Genomic DNA, 21086 nt, shown 5'->3' with positions numbered 1-21086 from the left:
TCCACAGAACACTATATGTCCACTGTGATTATCAGGATCCACAGAACACTATATGTCCACTGTGATTATCAGGATCCACAGGACACTGTATGTCCACTGTGATTGTCAGGATCCACAGGACACTGTATGCCCACTGTGATTGTCAGGATCCATCAGACACTGTATGTCCACTGTGATTGTATCAGGATCCACAGGACACTGTATGTCCACTGTGATTGTATCAGGATCCACAGGACACTGTATGCCCACTGTGATTGTCAGGATCCACAGGACACTGTATGCCCACTGTGATTGTCAGGATCCACAGGACACTGTATCCCCACTGTGATTATCAGGATCCACAGGACACTGTATGCCCTCTGTGATTGTATCAGGATCCACAGGACACTGTATGTCCACTGTGATTGTATCAGGATCCATAGGACACTGTATGTCCACTGTGATTGTCAGGATCCACAGGACACTGTATGCCGACTGTCATTGTCAGGATCCACAGGACACTGTATGTCCACTGTGATTGTCAGGATCCACAGGACACTGTATGTCCACTGTGATTGTATCAGGATCCACAGGACACTGTATGCCCACTGTGATTGTCAGGATCCACAGGACACTGTATGCCCACTGTGATTGTCATGATCCACAGGACACTGTATGTCCACTGTGATTGTCAGGATCCACAGGACACTGTATGCCCACTGTGATTGTCAGGATCCACAGAACAATGTATGTCCACTGTGATTGTATCAGGATCCACAGGACACTGTATGTCCACTGTGATTGTCAGGATCCACAGGACACTGTATGCCCACTGTGATTGTATCAGGATCCACAGGACACTGTATGCCCACTGTGATTGTCAGGATCCACAGGACACTGTATGTCTATGGTGATTGTATCAGGATCCACAGAACACTGTATGTCCACTGTGATTGTATCAGGATCCACAGAACACTGTATGCCCACTGTGATTGTCAGGATCCACAGGACACTGTATGCCCACTGTGATTGTGAGGATCCACAGGACACTGTATGCCCACTGTGATTGTCAGGATCCACAGGACACTGTATGTCCACTGTGATTGTATCAGGATCCACAGGACACTGTATGCCCACTGTGATTGTCAGGATCTACAGGACACTGTATGTCCACTGTGATTGTATCAGGATCCACAGAACACTGTATGTCCACTGTGATTGTATCAGGATCCACAGGACACTGTATGTCCACTGTGATTGTCAGGATCCACAGGACACTGTATGTCCACTGTGATTGTATCAGGATCCACAGAACACTGTATGTCCACTGTGATTGTATCAGGATCCACAGGACACTGTATGTCCACTGTGATTGTATCAGGATCCACAGGACACTGTATGCCCACTGTGATTGTATCAGGATCCACAGGACACTGTATGTCCACTGTGATTGTCAGGATCCACAGGACACTGTATGCCCACTGTGATTGTATCAGGATCCACAGGACACTGTATGTCCACTGTGATTGTATCAGGATCCACAGAACACTGTATTCCCACTGTGATTGTCAGGATCCACAGAACACTGTATGTCCACTGTGATTGTATCAAGATCCACAGGACACTGTATGCCCACTCTGATTGTCAGGATCCACAGGACACTGTATGCCCACTGTGATTGTCAGGATCCACAGGACAGTGTATGTCCACAGTGATTGTATCAGGATCCACAGGACACTGTATGCCCACTGTGATTATCAGGATCCACAGGACACTGTATGCCCTCTGTGATTGTCAGGATCCACAGGACAGTGTATGTCCACTGTGATTGTATCAGGATCCACAGGACACTGTATGCCCACTGTGATTGTATCAGGATCCACAGGACACTGTATGCCCTCTGTGATTGTCAGGATCCACAGGACACTGTATGCCCACTGTGATTGTATCAGGATCCACAGGACACTGTATGCCCACTGTGATTATCAGGATCCACAGGACACTGTATGTCCACTGTGATTGTCAGGATCCACAGGACACTGTATGCCCACTGTGATTATCAGGATCCACAGAACACTATATGTCCACTGTGATTATCAGGATCCACAGGACACTGTATGCCCACTGTGATTGTCAGGATCCACAGGACACTGTATGCCCACTGTGATTATCAGGATCCACAGAACACTATATGTCCACTGTGATTATCAGGATCCACAGAACACTATATGTCCACTGTGATTATCAGGATCCACAGGACACTGTATGTCCACTGTGATTGTCAGGATCCACAGGACACTGTATGCCCACTGTGATTATCAGGATCCACAGAACACTATATGTCCACTGTGATTATCAGGATCCACAGGACACTGTATGCCCACTGTGATTATCAGGATCCACAGGACACTGTATGTCCACTGTGATTGTCAGGATCCACAGAACACTGTATGTCCACTGTGATTGTATCAGGATCCACAGGACACTGTATGCCCACTGTGATTGTCAGGATCCACAGGATACTGTATGTCCACTGTGATTGTATCAGGATCCACAGGACACTGTATGTCCACTGTGATTGTCAGGATCCACAGGACACTGTATGTCCACTGTGATTGTATCAGGATCCACAGGATACTGTATGTCCACTGTGATTGTATCAGGATCCACAGGACACTGTATGCCCACTGTGATTGTCAGGATCCACAGGATACTGTATGTCCACTGTGATTGTATTAGGATCCACAGGACACTGTATGTCCACTGTGATTGTCAGGATCCACAGGACACTGTATGTCCACTGTGATTGTATTAGGATCCACAGGACACTGTATGCCCACTGTGATTATCAGGATCCACAGGACACTGTATGCCTACTGTGATTGTCAGGATCCACAGGACACTGTATGTCCACTGTGATTGTATCAGGATCCACAGGACACTGTATGCCCACTGTGATTGTATCAGGATCCACAGGACACTGTATGCCCACTGTGATTGTCAGGATCCACAGGACACTGTATGTCCACTGTGAGTGTATCAGGATCCACAGGACACTGTATGTCCACTGTGATTGTCAGGATCCACAGGACACTGTATGCCCACTGTGATTGTATCAGGATCCACAGGACACTGTATGCCCACTGTGATTGTCAATATCCAGAGGACACTGTATGCCCACTGTGATTGTATCAGGATCCACAGGACACTGTATGCCCACTGTTATTGTATTAGGATCCACAGGACACTGTATGTCCACTGTGATTGTATCAGGATCCACAGGACACTGTATGTCTACTGTGATTGTCAGGATCCACAGGACACTGTATGTCCACTGTGATTGTATCAGGATCCACAGAACACTATATGTCCACTGTGATTATCAGGATCCACAGGACACTGTATGCCCACTGTGATTATCAGGATCCACAGGACACTGTATGTCCACTGTGATTGTCAGGATCCACAGAACACTCTATGCCCACTGTGATTGTCAGGATCCATCAGACACTGTATGTCCACTGTGAGTGTCAGGATCCACAGGACACTCTATGTCCACTGTGATTGTATCAGGATCCACAGGACACTGTATGCCCACTGTGATTGTATCAGGATCCACAGGACACTGTATGCCCACTGTGATTGTCAGGATCCACAGGATACTGTATGTCCACTGTGATTGTCAGGATCCACAGGACAGTGTATGTCCACTGTGATTGTATCAGGATCCACAGGACACTGTATGTCTACTGTGATTGTATCAGGATCCACAGGACACTGTATGTCCACTGTGATTGTCAGGATCCACAGGACAGTGTATGTCCACTGTGATTGTATCAGGATCCACAGGACACTGTATGTCCACTGTGATTGTATCAGGATCCTCAGGACACTGTATGTCTACTGTGATTGTCAGGATCCACAGGACACTGTATGTCCACTGTGATTGTATCAGGATCCACAGGACACTGTATGCCCACTGTGATTGTTAGTGTCCACAGAACACTGTATGTCCACTGTGATTGTATTAGGATCCACAGGACACTGTATGCCCACTGTGATTTTATCAGGATCCACAGGACACTGTGTGCCCACTGTGATTATCAGGAATCACAGGACACTGTATGCCCACTGTGATTATCAGGAATCACACGACACTGTATGCCCACTGTGATTATCAGGAATCACAGGACACTGTATGCCCACTGTGATTGTATCAGGATCCACAGAACACTGTATGTCCACTGTGATTGTATCAGGATCCACAGGACACTGTCCACTAGTTTTTGTTTCATTAAGTTTGGAGACCCAGTATTGTATGCACATGGATTTACAATCATTATGTCATCTTGATAATTAGATTCCTTGTAAACATGCAGCGTCCTCTTTATCTCCTCTGACTAAATAAAGTCGAGTTTATAAAGAGAAAGACAGCTATGCCATCTTGATTTCAGTCACGCAATAGTTCGTGTCCCATTCTTTGACTCCTGGTCTGTGTCTTTACCATTGATGTGTGTTTCACAGAATCAATGAATAGTCAAGCCTTGTTTTTTAACCTATCAATCAGTCTGCACCTATGGATGAGTCGAAGCATGGTCCATTAAAGGCTGCTGGTGACCGATGTTGACAATTCCTAGACTTTGGTCTGCTGGTTGGATTATTGTTTGCTGTTTCTTTTCTTCTCCTTAGTTTTGGGAATTTCCTGAGCTGGACACGATGGATTTCTCTATCTTTTCCTTTTTCTTCCATTTCTCTCATGAAGTTTGTTCTTTCCCGTACTCGGTCACTTTGCTTTTCCATCGTGGACGACTCCTTTTAGCTCCTTCCACAGCGCTGACGGACAGCTATGAACTGATACATGTGTTTGTATAAGATGGTATGGAGAGATTCTTTTCTGATCATGTTTGCTTGGGGTTCTCCGTGTCTCTTCTGTCTGGATCCTAGGTTATCACTTCATTGTACAGATTCTTAGTGTTTTCAGTTCTTATCTCGGCTCCTTTTGTCCCATGGATTTGTAGGCTTGATTTTTTGCTTGAATTCCAGAATTCTTGGACAGTGAGGTCATGCTTGCTTTTGTAAAATAATTCCTTATTGATATTTGACTATAATAATTTTCTGACCTCATCTTCCACCTCCTCATTCTTTCTTCTGCTTGGTGATGCCTATTGGAGATACTTTCCGTTTTTTTTAAATTTGACTTTTTGAAATTTCATTTCCAATATTTCTATTTGCTTGCTTGCTTGCTTGCTTCCTCCCTCCCTCCCTTCCTCCTTTCTCTCTCTCTCTCTCTCTCTCTCTCTCTCTCTCTCTCTCTCTCTCTTCAGAATTTCAGTTTTATTGCTGAAATTGTCTTCCATGTTGAACTTTTCTTATCCACTTTTCTGAGTTTTTCTCTGTTTTTCTGACTTTCCTCTCCATTCTGTGTCAAACTCATCTGCCTGTTGGGATCGTTTTTCAGGTCAATGATCATTTTTACCAGAAACATTTTGGAATTGTCACCTGAAATGTTCCCTACTTTAGTATCTTTTAGCCATTACTGAGGGGTTAGGATCTCCTGGAGGTGTCATGTAACTTGTTTGTTCATGCTTCTTGTGTTTCCATGTTGCAGCTTGTGCATCTGCCTGTGTAGCTCTTCTGGTTTTTATTTGGAAATTGTATTGTCATGTGCCCTTGTGACAGCTAGCTTTATCTGACAACTTGACACAGTCTAGATTCGCCTAGGAAGAGATTGTCCTCCTCAGGGTGTCCTGTGGGCATGCCTGTGGCGGACTGTCTTCGTTGCTACTTGTTGCAGGAACACCCAGCCCACGGCAGGCAGTACCATTTCCTGGACAGACAGGACAGGAGAAAGCCAGATGGGAGCTGGCAGGCAGCACGGGTGCATTCATTTCTTTCTGCTCTCCACGGTGGCTGTGATGTGACCAGTTAGCTCCTGCCTTGACTTCCCCTCGATGATGGACTGAACCTGGAATGGTCAGCCAGAGAAGCGCTTTCCTTCCTGAAACTGCTTTTGGTCAGAGTATTTTATGACAGGAGCAGAAATATTCCTAGAATGCCTCTCTTGAAAGCTCAAGCTCACGTTGTTCATGAAGGAGGAATCAGTCGCTAGAGAGGCGTCATCAAACCTTACTAGATATAGAACAACACTTGAAATCCATTGTAGCCCAACTAACACACCACCAGTGGACACAAAACCGAGACTGGAAAAACTGATGCAGACATGTTATAAATATGTCAAATGTTAAATATGTTAAAAATCAGAGGGGCTGGAGCGTGGCTCAGCAGTTGAATGCTTTCTTCTTTTTCGGAGGACCTGGGTTTGGCTCACAACCCCCGAAACTCCAGATTCAGGCATCCTGTGCTCTCTTCTGTCTTCTCCTGGCACTCACACGCATGTGGTGAACACATATACACATGTGCAAAAATAGAGCCTTAAAACTATGTGGGGGAGTGTAAAGATAAGAAGTGAGATGGGCAAAAGGCAAGGAGGAGGGAGAGGAAAGCAGGTCAGATGCAAGGAAGGAAAAAGAAGGAGAGGCAAGATGTGGAGAAAGGATAGAGCTTAGAAAATACACGGAGAAAAGAAAAGGGGGGCGGTTTCTGATAATGGAACAACTCAAGAACAAAATTATAACAATGTTCCATGGGAAACAAGATCTAGAAACACGAGAGGGTTTGCTTTTAAGCCAGCAAGGAAAAGCTGCAAACCTGGTGGTGGCCTAAGAGAAGGAGGGGATACAGGGAGAACATCAGAAAAGAGGGCTGGCAAGACGGCTCAGCAGGTAGACTCGCTTGCTGCCAAGCCTGGGCCGAGACCACAAGGCGGAAGAGAAAGCCAATGCCTGCAAGCTGACCTCTGACCTCCACATGTGGCCCATGTGCACATTCACCTAATAAAGGCAGGCAAAATAAAGTCATTGTAATTTAAAAAAAAATTAAGAAAGAAAAGGAAAAAAATATCCCAACAGTGAAAAAATTCACAAACAAAATTAGAAGAGGAAAATACAACTAAAAATGTAAAAAAATACACTAAAGTTAAAAACACTGCTAAGAACAAAATAAACTAAAAGTAAATAGAAAAAAAAGGAATCTTAAGAATAAAATACAAAGCTGGTTGACAATTTCTCCGCTGCAGAGGTTAGGGGCATTGTTGTCGGGTTCCTATTGGGGAAATGTCTGCTGTCAGCTTGCGCTGGTTTCCCACGGTACTTTTCTTTCTTCCTGTCCAGAGCACCCTGGGGCCACACTTGGCTGTGTTGTGTGGGCGGGCTGTTTCACCCTTCTGAGACCCCCAGATCTCCTCCACCTGGGCAGCTCAGGACTCAAGTAGGTCGTGTCAACCAAGTGTGGGAGCAACCTCAACACTGAGAGCTGTACAATCAAATTGTCTTCATAAAAATTAAACTACGATCTGTGGGCTGGGCTGATTTCTTGGCGCGCTTCCCGGCATCTATCTGCAGGGAGAGTGTGTTTACCCAGGGTTATCTGTGTCAGGGGCATTTGCTGGACTGTGGGCTTAGTGTTAACATTTATGTTTGCCTACGGTCAGTTAATAAGTTACATGTGGGGCTCTTACGTGCATTGCTTGTCCACCAGTCAAGTCTCCCCGGGAAGGAACTCCCAGAGATGTGTGCAGGGGCCCGTGTGCAGCCAGCCTCCTCCGCCCACTCTCGGTGGCACAAGCCAAGTGTGTTGGCTCATGACTCAGGGTTTCCTAACAATTTCAACCTCATTGTGACTCAGGCTTTTTCCAGCGGGCTTGCTCAGCTCCCTGTGCTTCTGTCATACTGTAAAATCACGGGAGTCATATGCTGTGTGCAGCTCCCTTTGGGCCATAAGAGATTCCTCTTTTTTTTTTTTTAACTTAGAGATTATTTGAAGCTTCATTTTTAAATTTTATTTTTGTTTTTGAGAATTTCATATACGCATACTGGGTTTATATCATTTCTGCCCCTATTCCTCCTCCAGGCTGCTCTGTGTCCCTCATTCTGTCTCCAGTTCATCATCTCTCCTTCTGCATTTATTATTGTTTTACATACACTCGTGCACACACACACACACACACACCGACTGTATCGGGCTCATCAGTGTAGTGCATGTGAACACATGTTTAGGGCTCACCACTTTGGATCAGATCACCTGTCAGAGCCTTGTCCTTGGAGAAGATTATTCTATGTGTCCTCATGGATTGCTGTAGTTCTTCATCTAGAGCTAGAACCTTCGGGAAATTCCCCATCTGTGTTGATACGTCAACTGTTTTTTGCATTATACAGGTCTTATTTAGGCAAGCAGACTGTTGAGATCTCATGGACTCTGTGTCTCTGACATGTCTAGAAGACACCATCTAGCAGTGGGCACCCTGGGCCCCCGACCTTAGCAGTCTTTCTCCTCAGCCCTAGTTGAAGGGTTTGTGCTGCGGTTCTCTCAGTTGGGGCTGGCACCACGTGAGCGCTCCTTCTTTGCAATGTGAGCCCTTGTGGATCTCTGTAGTCACCTTGGTACAGCACAAACTTCACTTTAGAGGAGAGCACCTTATGTTTCCAACTTTTCTTGAGTGTTTCTCAGACTCCTGAATGTCTCCCTTAGTTGTTTGTCCTGTGACAGGAAGTTGTTCGTGCACCTGCTCCTTGTCCCCCATGGAGCTGCTGCGTCTGCAGTCCTGACGATGGAAACTGTCACCTTTCCTGTGTTCCCCTGATGCATTGGCTGCATGTCAGGTACTATTTCCCAAAGGAACAGGCTCTTGGGTTCCCAGGTATTAGAGAACACACTGAGCACGCTCCAACTCTCCGGAGCAGTTTGGGAGCATGTTCTTCGGTAGAAATGAGTGTCGAAATGGAAGGCCTGTTTGCAAGAACACAGAGCGTGAGCAGGTGGAGGAACCAGACTTCAATGAGGTTATGAGAGACGTCTTGTGCAGTATGTAGTGTTCCTGGGGGAAGGAGGGTCATGGGCAGTTCCTGGTGCTGCCTGGAGCTGCCCTGGGTGATGGACAATGAGCAAGTGTTTTTCTTAGCTTGTGGGGATGGTGTCATTCCTAAGGGCACTGTGGGGTGAGAGCATGTACTATGTGTGTCCACACACCTGTCATGATGACCTGTATTCTATTATTATCCTCACTTGAGAGTGAATGGGATCAAGGCCCAGAAGACATAGTCACCCTGTTTCAGCTCATGTATGTAAAGTTGTGAATTCTTTATGTCTCTCTTCATTTCAGGACTTCAGATATGCTGGCATGCACTTCATGGCTGAGTTACATTCTAGCCTCTCCCCATGGCTGAAAATCTTTCAACAGATAAAAAGGGGAAGGAAGAAATAGTCTAGAACAAACACGTCATTCAGACCGAGGAGTGAGTTCGCCCAGTCAGTAAGTGCCTGCTTACAAGCAGGAGGACCCAAGTCTGAGCCCCAGGACTTGTGGCATCAACTTTAATCTCTGCACTGGGGAGACAGAGGTAGCAGATTTCTGGAGCTAATTGGCCAGCTATCTAGCAAGTGCTATATCTTTAAAACCAAATGAAAAAAGCAAAAGGGACCAAAAACAGTGTACAGCATCTGAGGAATGACCCCAGTGTAGACAGAAGTTTCTGTCCTGCCTAGTCCCACAGTCGTTCAGTCCCCAAAAACACACAGAAGCTTATATTAATTATAAACTGGTTGTCCTATTAGCTCAGACTTATGACTAACTAACTCTTACAACTTAAATTAACAAATAATTCTTGTTTATGTGTAGTCATGTGGCTTGGTACCTTACTCAGCGAGACATTCTCATCTTGCTTCCTCTCCATCTGGCTGATGACTGCAGATTGAGCCTTTCCTCCTCCCAGAATTCTCTTAGTCTGGTCATCCCGCCTACACTTCCTGACCGGCTACAGGCCAATCAGCATTTTATTAAACCAGTACAAGTGACAGATCTTTACAGGGTACAAGACAGCACCCCTGAGGCTGTCGGTCATATATGTGCACATGAAAATGCACACATACATCACATGAAGTCACCCCCAGCCACACACATACTATGGGTACATTTCCTATAAGCACACACTCACATAAGACTCACTGGTGTGACTGTTTGTTGTGAACAAAACTCCCAGAAAAGAACACCAGGAGGAGACCATGTCTGCAGAGATTGACAGACTGACAGGACCTGCAGGAGAGTGGAGAGACTGGAATTTTGCAGGTTCAGAGGCTAATTACTTTATCTTGGGCTGGTTTTAGCTTCTGGAACGGCCATTTCTAGTTCCGCTCCATATGTGGAATTAATTTGGGATAATAAATAAAAACCTCTTAGGACCTATTAACTTAGCAGAAGACCAGCTTCCAGCATTCTAAGAGTTAAGAATGTCCTGGGACAGCATCTGGGCCTACATCATAGCTCCCTGTCTCTGTACCTACCTCTATGGTGTACCCACAAATGTAGTCTAAAGTTAACTGGATTTATAACTTTCTTTGGTCTGTAAAAACTAGAACACCTTTATGAAACAGCTTCTGAGTTTCCAATGAAAGAAACATGCTACATTTCGCTAGCTCAGAACATGCAGGGTGTTTCTGGGTGTTAAAAACCAGCCAAAAAAAATGACAGAGTGAGTTCATGGACCTTTTCCTTAAGGCAATGTGAAAGCCAGCAGCCAGGCAAGACTGCAGGGGAAGGTCGGAGAGAGGGTGCTGCGGCTGTCCACCTGGCAGTCAGGCTTTCGCCTTGCCCATCCTACTGACTCTTCGTCTGTGCTCGTCTGGATTTGCACTGTATTCCCCAACTTGCACACCAGACCTCTGTACCTAGTCTTCCTGGTGTCTAGTAAAATAATGCGCTGCCCTTTAAGTAGCAGGAAGTAGAGTTGTAGGATGAACTCTTAGAGAAGGTGAGGAATCGGAGTCCTGTTGAATTTCCCTATGCACATAAAGCAAAGCTGCTGGATAATCCTAGGGCAGAAGCGTTCTTCCCTAACCGCACGGGCTTCTCTTTACACACTTCTAATGCCTGCCTTTGCTGGAGGTGAGGACTGACGTGTACAGAGGCAAGGACCATCAGGGGAGGCAGCTCTTCTTCACTCAAAACAGCACACGATGCTCCCTTTATTCCCCTTTGAAGATGACGGGATGCTCTGTGCTCAGAAAGTCTACAGTTGGTTCAGCAGAGGGGAACGAATCCTCACTGTTTCCTGACACCCAGGAACTAGGGATCCAAGGTCAAGTTCCATTTTCTTACTCTTTCTTTGGTTGATACTGCCACAGTGGCCCTTTAAATAAAGTAAGACATTTGAGTTGCACTGACCTCAGTATGCACGAGGGCGGTGGGATTGGGATTACAGTGAAATCCAGAAAACAGATGAGACCTTTCCATGACGGAAGATTCTGTTGTTTCCTATAGATTGCATGTAGTAAATTCCCATTTCAGGCCAGCCCTCTAGTCAGCTGTTTACCAAGCATTTTAGACACCCAGGCTCCAGAAAATTCCTGTCTGCAGTCTCTACACAGACCTGGAACTGCTAGGCTCCAAGCCCCAACTCAGGGAAAGAAGCAGAGCTCGAAAATGGAAGCAAATCCAGGAGAAGAGACACTTTGTCCTTGATCATAGAGTTGGTGAAAAACGTCCTTGGACTCTGCAACTTGACTGGCCAGTCTCTGAGACTCTAGAGCCTGCAATACCACCCCACCAGGGGGCAGCCAGTCACAGGCCCAGAGCCTTGGAATCCCCAAGCCTCTTCCCCTCTGTAAACTTCTCTGCCAGCTGGTGGGGGTCTCTCCTGCACTGTTCCTGTTGCAGCAGCTCCTGCTGCTGCTTTGTTTTTGCCTTGAAGTTGTTCTCCTGGTGGTGATTTGGGTCCGGACTTTGGACATAATACGTTCATATCAGAGATAGGGCTGACAAGTATGCCGTGACTCAGCAGGTGACTGTTAATCCCAGGAACCTGGGTTCAGTCCTTGGAAGGTGTCCAAAGGTGGAGGGAATGGCTGATTCCATGAAGTTGTCCTGACACCTCTGCAGGTTTGCGTGGTGTTTGGTCTGCACACATGCAGGCACACACATACACAGAAACACACATATTTTAACACCACATCCCCACCCTCCACACCCACACATACCACACACATACACTGTACTGCACACACACCAGACACACTTACACACAGTATACACACACATACCACCCCACAGCACACCCCACACATACAGTACATACCCTATACAAACATACCACAACATACACACACATATACACCATCACACACCATACCATATACTCTACTCCAACGTCACCTGTACAACATAGCATACACACATAACACATGGAAAACACACACACCACACATACATACCACACACATGTAACACATTCATCACACATATCACATACCACATTCCATACCCACAGAGGACACATACAAGACATACACCATATCACTCACAAACCACATCATACTACAGTCCTACACATATATCACACACCATCACAGACCCCAATTATTCCTGTCACCATACACCACACCTAATGCACAAGTCACAACCATACCACACACACCATACCCAAAAACCATACCACATACACACACACCATACATATCGCACACACGTCATACCACTACACCCATACCATACTCACACACTGCACACACCATACTACACACACCCTACACACATACACACCACACCCATACCACACACACCACACACACATGCATACCACATACACCACACCCATATTACACACACACCATACACACATACACACCATACACACATACACACCATACACACATACACACCATACACACACCACAACAATACCACACACACACCATACACACATATCACACCACACCCATACCACACACACACCACACACACATGCATACCACATACACCACACCCATATTACACACACACCATACACACATACACACCATACACACACCACACCCATACCACACACATACCATACACACATACACACCACACCCATACCACACGCACACCACACACACATGCATACCACATACACCACACCCATATTACACACACACCATACACACATACACACCATACACACACCACACCCATATTACACACACACCATACACACATACACACACCACACCCATACCACACACACACCATACACACATATCATACCACACCCATACCACACACACACCATACACACATATCATACCACACCCATACCACACACACACCATACACACATATCATACCACACCCATACCACACACACACCATACACACACCACACCCATACCACACACACCACACCCATACCACACACACACCACACCCATATCATTCACACCATACACACCATACACACACCACACCCATACCACACACACACCATACACACATATCACAACACACACACACACACACACACAGAAACACACGTAGAGATAGGAGTTCATTCTATGAGGTTGGTTACTCTAGAGAACCCAGATACACCTCATTACACCAGCTAGAGATACCGAAAGATTTTGGTTATTTGTATCCAAATTATACAAATGGCATCAATGTCTGGTAACAACATTTTTGACATTTTATACTTCAAATCCTGATGCTTCCTCATTTAATTAGTATCTAAAATGTTCTATAGTCAATGAGCTGGGATTAAAAATTAATTAAACAATTATTAACTAAGAAAAAAGAGAGCCAATATCAGAGTAACTACAGCAAATTTCCACTTCTAACCATTTAAAAATAAGCGATTTCATCAAGTAGAAATAACTGTAAATATACAGAAACTATACAGTGGATCTTGTAAATTTGAGACATTGGTTTCATCTGTAATTTTCCCTTCATTAGGCCAAATTCTGTTCTAATTTGGTATTCTATCACATGTAAGTGTAATGACAGAATCAGGGGTGTAGAAAATGATAGTTCAGACGCAGATCCTTGCGGGTTTACTGTTTCCATGCGATCGAGTAGACGCTTTCTTAATGGCTTCACCTGTATTCCTCTCTCCTAATGACGCTGTTCTGCCCACTGCTAAAGCCTCATCTCCAGCAGATCCTAGACCAGAGTGCTCGCCACGAGGGACCACGGAACATTCAACATTCTGCTTGCACAAAATGTGGTGCTTGGTCAACAGAGGAACTGTGACAGAAAGTTCTGAAGAGAAGCTGTATCTGCTGTGAACAGAAAGCCAGGGAGGAGTCTTGTATGGACTGATAGGACTTTCAGTTCTATAGAGAGACTGGAATGGAGCAGGTTCAGAGGCTAATTATATGTTGGGCTGGTTTTAGCCTCTGGAACGGCCACTCCTTGTACCACTCTGAGCATACATCTGAAGATGATGAAGATGATGAGAATAATCAGGAGGAGGAAGAAGAGGGTCATGTTGCTGATACCTATTAGAAGCTCTTAATTCAACAGAACATAATCCAAGAACTAGAAAGTCATTAAAAAACATCTTGGGCTTATAAAATGGTTCCTTTTCTCATTGTACCCATTTCTCTGGTCTACCTACCATGTATTTTAAATTTCCTTCATACTTTACTTTGCTCAATAAAACTTTATAGAACAAAGGAAGGTATAAAACCTACATAAAACTGCTTGTATGTGGGAACATAGAATGTGGTTCCCAGGCCATGGTCTCTCAATGGCTCCAGAATAAATGCTCTGTAATTCTTTTGAGGGCTGAGATTGTGTTTTGCACCTCAAACACCGTCCTTGACTCAGGCTCTTCAGCTTGTCCTGCTGTCACCCGGCACACACCTGTGTGGCTGCTACAGCCGGCAGGGATCACAGAGCCCCCTGTATCCTGACCTGGCTTGAGATCTCCACTGACTGCAGCTGTGCTCTTCCTTCTATTGGCCCTGACTTTGGTTTTGATTAAACACCTGAGATAAAGCCGATTTTGTGTGGGCAGAAGCTGCAAAGTAAGGACTGGAGAGATGGCTCAGCGGTGAGAGCACTTGCTGCTCTTGTAGAGACCTCAGCCATTTTTAACCCCAGCTCCAGGGGAGCCTCTGCCCTCTTCTGGTCCTCAGGAGCACTTTATGCACGTAGTACCTGTCCATCCATCTAGAGAAGACGCTCACACACATAAAGGAACCCCAAGATTATACAAATCATTACGCTTAAAGAACAAGCCACATATTTTTATTGTTATCCCAGAATTGACTTTTTCTCATCTTGTATCATAGAGGGAATCATAGAACAATTCACAGAATTACAAAGGTCAATCAGTCAAGTAGTTAAAGAGTATTAAATTAGTATATTGTGTTAGTATATTATCAATGTCCCTTGATCCTCACCAACAGGATACAAAAAGAGGGAGAGGTTATGTGGGAAGAGGTGAGAGTTAAGCTCACCATTGTTCAACCTTTTTTTCATGAACAAACTGCCCATGAGGTCCCTCGGCATCTGGAGGCAAAAGAGCCAAGTACACGGGGGTCTCTGCTCCTTCTTCGGGGCTCTTGGGGGCCTTTGGTCCTGCCATGTCTGTTCTCACCCACCCAGGGCAACAGGCATTGAGGAGGATCTTGTCCCCTTTCCTCTGCTCGCTGAGTTTCCGGGCATGGATTCTCGACAGAACTGTCACCCCAATCTTGGTCACCCCGTAAGCACTATTAGGCCAGCCTTCTTTCTCATGCACTCCTTTCTTTGTGTCCTCCACAAACTTGTTCATGAGCCCCACCAGCTCCTCTTCTGTGATGGTGTCACTTCGAAACTTCTGCTGGAGCTCCGGGCTGCAGTTTTTCAGGGCCTTGAGACTTGCCATGCTTGATACGTTCACCACTCTGCCTAAAACACACAGAGATTGCTATGCAGTGATGTATATGCAAGGACGGCACTTTGACTCTGGAGAGATTTTACACCAGGAAGCTTTCATGTGAGAGAGGATGTGCAGAACAAGACTGAGGTAGCATAAGAAATTGTATTCTTCAAGGTTTGGATGGATATAGAGGCCAGGTGACCATGGAAACAGCAGCCTTTAGAGGTTCTAGAGATGCAGAGGAGCAGCCGGGAGAGAGGTCATGAGTTCAGATGAGGTATACTTCCTCAGGTCTAAACCAGACCCTCACAGTCCTACAGGGGCTCACTTGTCATTGCTGGTGCATGGTTAATGAAGTTGGTTCACATGCTTTGCAAATAACATAGGGTATTAGCAGTTCTTGATTTAAAAAAAAAGTATAATAGTTTGTGTTGCAGAATATGACCAAGTTGATGGAGAGCTAACATCAGCCTGTAGTAAGGACAGGTGATATTATTAAGTGGTATGAACCATACATACTAAAGTTGGGGCTTTTTCCTGAAGTATCTTTGGAGGAGAAGACTTGAGTACACTGAGCATAGGAAACCTGGAGAGGGCATGCTCAAGATAGGAGGCCTCCTGGGTGGGGTTGCAGGTTCCCAGTCCAGACCTGCTGTGGAGCTGAGTGAGGGACGCACTGTGTGGGCACAGTCTGAGGTCTTGTGGGGCAGGGCATTGTGACCAGCAGGGTGCGGTTGGTGTGCACCAGGTTTTAGAGAGGAATGGAATTCTAAAAGCCCCTAAAGTGTGAGCATGTGGAACAACAGACCTTGGAAGCACAGCGGATGGTTAAAGAGGAGTCGGACATGCAAAGAGAGAATCAGGGGCCACAAAGAATTGAGACCCAAAGAGCAGAGACTCTGACCAAGTTTCAGAGAGGCTGAGGCTAGAGAGAGAGGAGCGGCCTGGAAAGCACCCACAGACTCACCTCGGGGTTTCATTATTGGGAGCAGCTCAGTGCAGACATCTTGGGTACCAAAAAAGTTTGTTTTCATTGTCACTTCTGCTTGAATGTGGAAGGGGGTTGGGTCAGCATCTTCCAGGGGAGAAAGAGAATGGATTAACTGGGTGGGACCTGACCCAGAGCCTCAGAGATCCACTTCCAACTATTTAGTCAGGGCACTGCCCCACTGTCAATCAGAAAGGTTCCTTGTTTTGAAGGAGAGCAGGACTGAATTGCTGGAGTGCTTGGGGAGGCTGAGTACCAGGATCTTAATGTAACACCTCTTTCCCCTGCTCTTTCTCTCCCTTCAATTTCTGGTTTATTTCACTCTCAGAGAAGTTGCATTCAAGTATCCCCAACCCAACTACTCAACAAGCTGATATATGATTAACTCGTTCTAGATAGAGAAACACAAGGCCCAAGGAGGCTCTGCTCTGCCTGCAGCACCCACCCTGGTCCTTATCTCCCAGGGGACTTGTATTAGACTCCCACTACAGACTGCCCCTTCCCTAGCAATGCTCCCTTGAGAAGCAGAGCCCCCACCTTGTTACCGCTGGGGACCGCCTCGCCTCCCAACACCCCAGGACTTACTCTTGAAAGCAATGCCCGCATTGTTGACCAGCACGTCCAGTCCCCCGTATTCCTTGAGCAAAAAGTCGCGCAGGGCGCGGATGCTCTGCAGGTCGTCGATGTCCAGCTGGTGGAAGCGCGGGCTCAGGCCTTCTGCCTGCAGCTGCTGCACTGCAGCCTTGCCCCTTGCCTCGTCCCGCGCGGTGAGCACCACGACCCCCAAGAACTTCCGACAGAGGTCCCGCGTGATGGCTAAGCCTATGCCCTTGTTACCCCCGGTCACCAGAGCCACGCGGCTGCAGGACGACATGGTGGGTGGCTGTAGGGTGGCGGTCCGGTTGGAGAGCAGTGAACCTGGGACAAGCTCTGTAGCCCGGAAGTAGCTGCAGGGGAGCTAAAAGCAGGATTTTTCTACTAAAGGCTCAACTCAGGCCCCGCCCCCAGGAGGGCGTGGTGAGACCAGAGACTAAGTGGGTCATCCTTCCTTTAGACTTCCTGAAACTGCTTTTGTAGCTTTGGTGTCTAGTTAGGGGGTGCTGACTCACGTTCGCGGTATCAGGCTCAGCTTTATAAAAGTTTATACTCAAGGAAACTCCTGATCCTTTGTTATCTCCGAGTATGCAGGGTGTTAAAACCCAACCATAAAAAACGGCTGGATATTTTCCTTAGGGCAACTTGAAAGCCAGCAGCCAGGGAAGACTGCAGGGGAAAGTTCGGAGAGAGGGTGCTGCAGCTGTCCACCTGGCAGTCAGGCTTTTGCCTTGCCCATGCTACTGACTCTTCGTCTGTGCTCGTCTGAATTTGCACTTTTTCCCCAACTTGTACACCAGACCTCTGTACCTAGTCTTCCTGGTGTCTAGTAAAATAATGCGCTGCCCTTTAAGTAGCAGGAAGTAGAGTTGTAGGATGAACTCTTAGAGAAGGTGAAGAATCGGAGTCTTCTTGAATTTCCCTCTGCACATAAAGCAAAGCTGCTGGATAATCCTAGGGCAGAAGCGTTCCCCCAACCGCACGGGCTTCTCTTTACACACTTCTAATGCCTGCCTTTGGTGGAGGTGAGGACTGACATGTACAGAGGCAAGGGCCATCAGGGGAGGCCGCTCTTCACTCAAAACAGCACACGATGCTCCCTTTATTCCCCTTTGAAGATGACGGGATGCTCTGTGCTCAGACAGTCTACAGTAGGTTCAGCAGAGGGGAATGAATCCTCAGTGTTCCTGACACAAAGGAACTAGGGATCCAAGGTCAAGTTCCATTTTCTTACTCTTTCTTTGGTTGATACTGCCACAGTGGCCCTTTAAATGAAGTAAGACATTTGAGTTGCACTGACCTCAGTATGCACAAGGGCGGTGGGATTGGGATTACAGTGAAATCCAGAAAACAGATGAGACCTTTCCATGACGGAAGATTCTGTTGTTTCCTATAGATTGCATGTAGTAAATTCCCATCAGGCTAGCCCTTGGCCAGCTGTTTACCAAGATTTGAGACACGCAGGCTCCAGAAAATTCCTGTCTGCAGTCTCTACACATATTTGGAACTGCTAGGCTCCAAACCTCAACTCAGGGAAAGAAGCAGAGCTCGAAAATGGGAGCAAACCCATGAGAAGAGACACTTTGTCCTTGATCATAGAGTTGGTGAAAAACGTCCTTGGACTCTGCAACTTGACTGGCCAGTCTCTGAGACTCTAGAGCCTGCAATACCACCCCACCAGGGGCAGCCAATCACAGGCCCAGAGCCTTGGAATCCCCAAACCTCTTCCCCTCTGTAAACTTCTCTGCCAGCTGGTGGGGTCTCTCCTGCACTGTTCCTGTTGCAGCAGCTCCTGCTGCTGCTTTATTTTTGCCTTGAAGTTGTTCTCCTGGTGGTGATTCGGGTCCGGACTTTGGACATAATACGTTCATATCAGAGATAGGGCTGACAAGTATGCCATGACTCAGCAGGTGACTGTTAATCCCAGGAACCTGGGTTCAGTCCTTGGAAGGTGTCCAAAGGTGGAGGGAATGGCTGATTCCATGAAGTTGTCCTGACACCTCTGCAGGTTTGCGTGGTGTTTGGTCTGCACACATGCCGGCACACACATACACAGAAACACACATATTTTAACACCACATCCCCACCTTCCACACCCACACATACCACACACATACCCTGTACCGCACACACACCAGACACACTTACACACAGCATACACACACATACACATACAGTACACCCCACACATACAGTACATACCCTATACAAACATACCACAACATACACACACATATACACCATCACACACCATACCATATACTCTACTCCAACGTCACCTGTACAACATAGCATACACACATAACACATGGAAAACACACACACCACACATACATACCACACACATGTAACACATTCATCACACATATCACATACCACATTCCATACCCACAGAGGACACATACAAGACATACACCATATCACTCACAAACCACACCATACTACAGTCCTACACATATATCACACACCATCACAGACCCCAATTATTCCTGTCACCATACACCACACCTAACACACAAGTCACAACCATACCACACACACCATACCCACAAACCATACCACGTACACACACACCATACATATCGCACACACGTCATACCACTACACCCATACCATACTCACACACTGCACACACCATACTACACACACCCTAAACACATACACACCACACCCATACCACACACACCACACACACATGCATACCACATACACCACACCCATATTACACACACACCATACACACATACACACCATACACACACCACACCCATACCACACACACACCACACACATACATACCACACACACCACACCCATATCACATACACCATACACACATACACACCATACACACACCACACCCATACCACACACACATCATACACACATATCATACCACATATACCACACCCATATTACACACACATCATACACACATACACACCATATACACACCACACCCATACCACACACACACCACACACACATATCACACCACACCCATACCACACACACACCATACACACATATCACAACACACACACACACAGGAGTTCATTCTATGAGGTTGGTTACTCTAGAGAACCCAGATACACCTCATTACACCAGCTAGAGATACCGAAAGATTTTGGTTATTTGTATCCAAATTATACAAATGGCATCAATGTCTGGTAACAACATTTTTGACATTTTATACTTCAAATCCTGATGCTTCCTCATTTAATTAGTATCTAAAATGTTCTATAGTCAATGAGCTGGGATTAAAAATTAATTAAACAATTATTAACTAAGAAAAAAGAGAGCCAATATCAGAGTAACTACAGCAAATTTCCACTTCTAACCATTTAAAAATAAGCGATTTCATCAAGTAGAAATAACTGTAAATATACAGAAACTATACAGTGGATCTTGTAAATTTGAGACATTGGTTTCATCTGTAATTTTCCCTTCATTAGGCCAAATTCTGTTCTAATTTGGTATTCTATCACATGTAAGTGTAATGACAGAATCAGGGGTGTAAAAGATGACAGTTCAGACACAGATCCTCGCGGGTTTACTGTTTCCATGCGATCGAGTAGACGCTTTCTTAATGGCTTCACCTGTGTACCTCTCTCCTAATGACGCTGTCCTGTCCACTGCTAAAGCCTCATCTCCAGCAGATCCTAGGCCTGAGTCCTCACCACGAGGACTTCAGAACATTTAACATGTGGTTCTGCCTGCACAAATGTGTTGCTTGGTCAACGGGAGAACTGTGATGGAAAGTTCTGAAGAGAAGGTGTGTCTGCTGTGATCAG

General features: G+C 46.0%; 1 protein-coding gene across 1 annotated transcript; it reads right to left on the bottom strand.

Moving 5' to 3' along the window:
- Positions 1-15072: 15072 nt before the first annotated feature.
- Positions 15073-17666, bottom strand: LOC142843328 (carbonyl reductase [NADPH] 1-like). Its single transcript, XM_075960552.1, has 3 exons — positions 17284-17666; positions 16678-16785; positions 15073-15739 (listed from the first exon to the last, which is right to left on the bottom strand). Exons 1-3 carry the CDS (start codon positions 17570-17572, stop codon positions 15303-15305), a joined length of 834 nt encoding a protein of 277 aa, XP_075816667.1. The 5' UTR covers positions 17573-17666; the 3' UTR covers positions 15073-15302.
- Between the last annotated feature and the right edge of the window lie 3420 nt (positions 17667-21086).

This window comes from Microtus pennsylvanicus, chromosome 1 (assembly GCF_037038515.1).
Source record: "Microtus pennsylvanicus isolate mMicPen1 chromosome 1, mMicPen1.hap1, whole genome shotgun sequence".
NCBI lineage: Eukaryota > Metazoa > Chordata > Mammalia > Rodentia > Cricetidae > Microtus > Microtus pennsylvanicus.
The sequence above is the reverse complement of the archived record's forward strand: the minus strand, read 5'-3'. Positions and strand labels throughout refer to the sequence as shown.

What these genes read in the sequence shown, in the direction of transcription:
- LOC142843328 (XM_075960552.1), bottom strand. Translation starts at nt 17,572, where the DNA reads ATGTCGTCCTGCAGCCGCGTGGCTCTGGTGACCGGGGGTAACAAGGGC. An exon ending in TGCGGGCATTGCTTTCAAGA is followed by an intron (nt 16,786 to 17,283) that starts GTAAGTCCTGGG and finishes CTCCCCTGGAAG; the next exon opens with ATGCTGACCCAACCCCCTTC. An exon ending in CCCAATAATGAAACCCCGAG is followed by an intron (nt 15,740 to 16,677) that starts GTGAGTCTGTGG and finishes TGTGTGTTTTAG; the next exon opens with GCAGAGTGGTGAACGTATCA.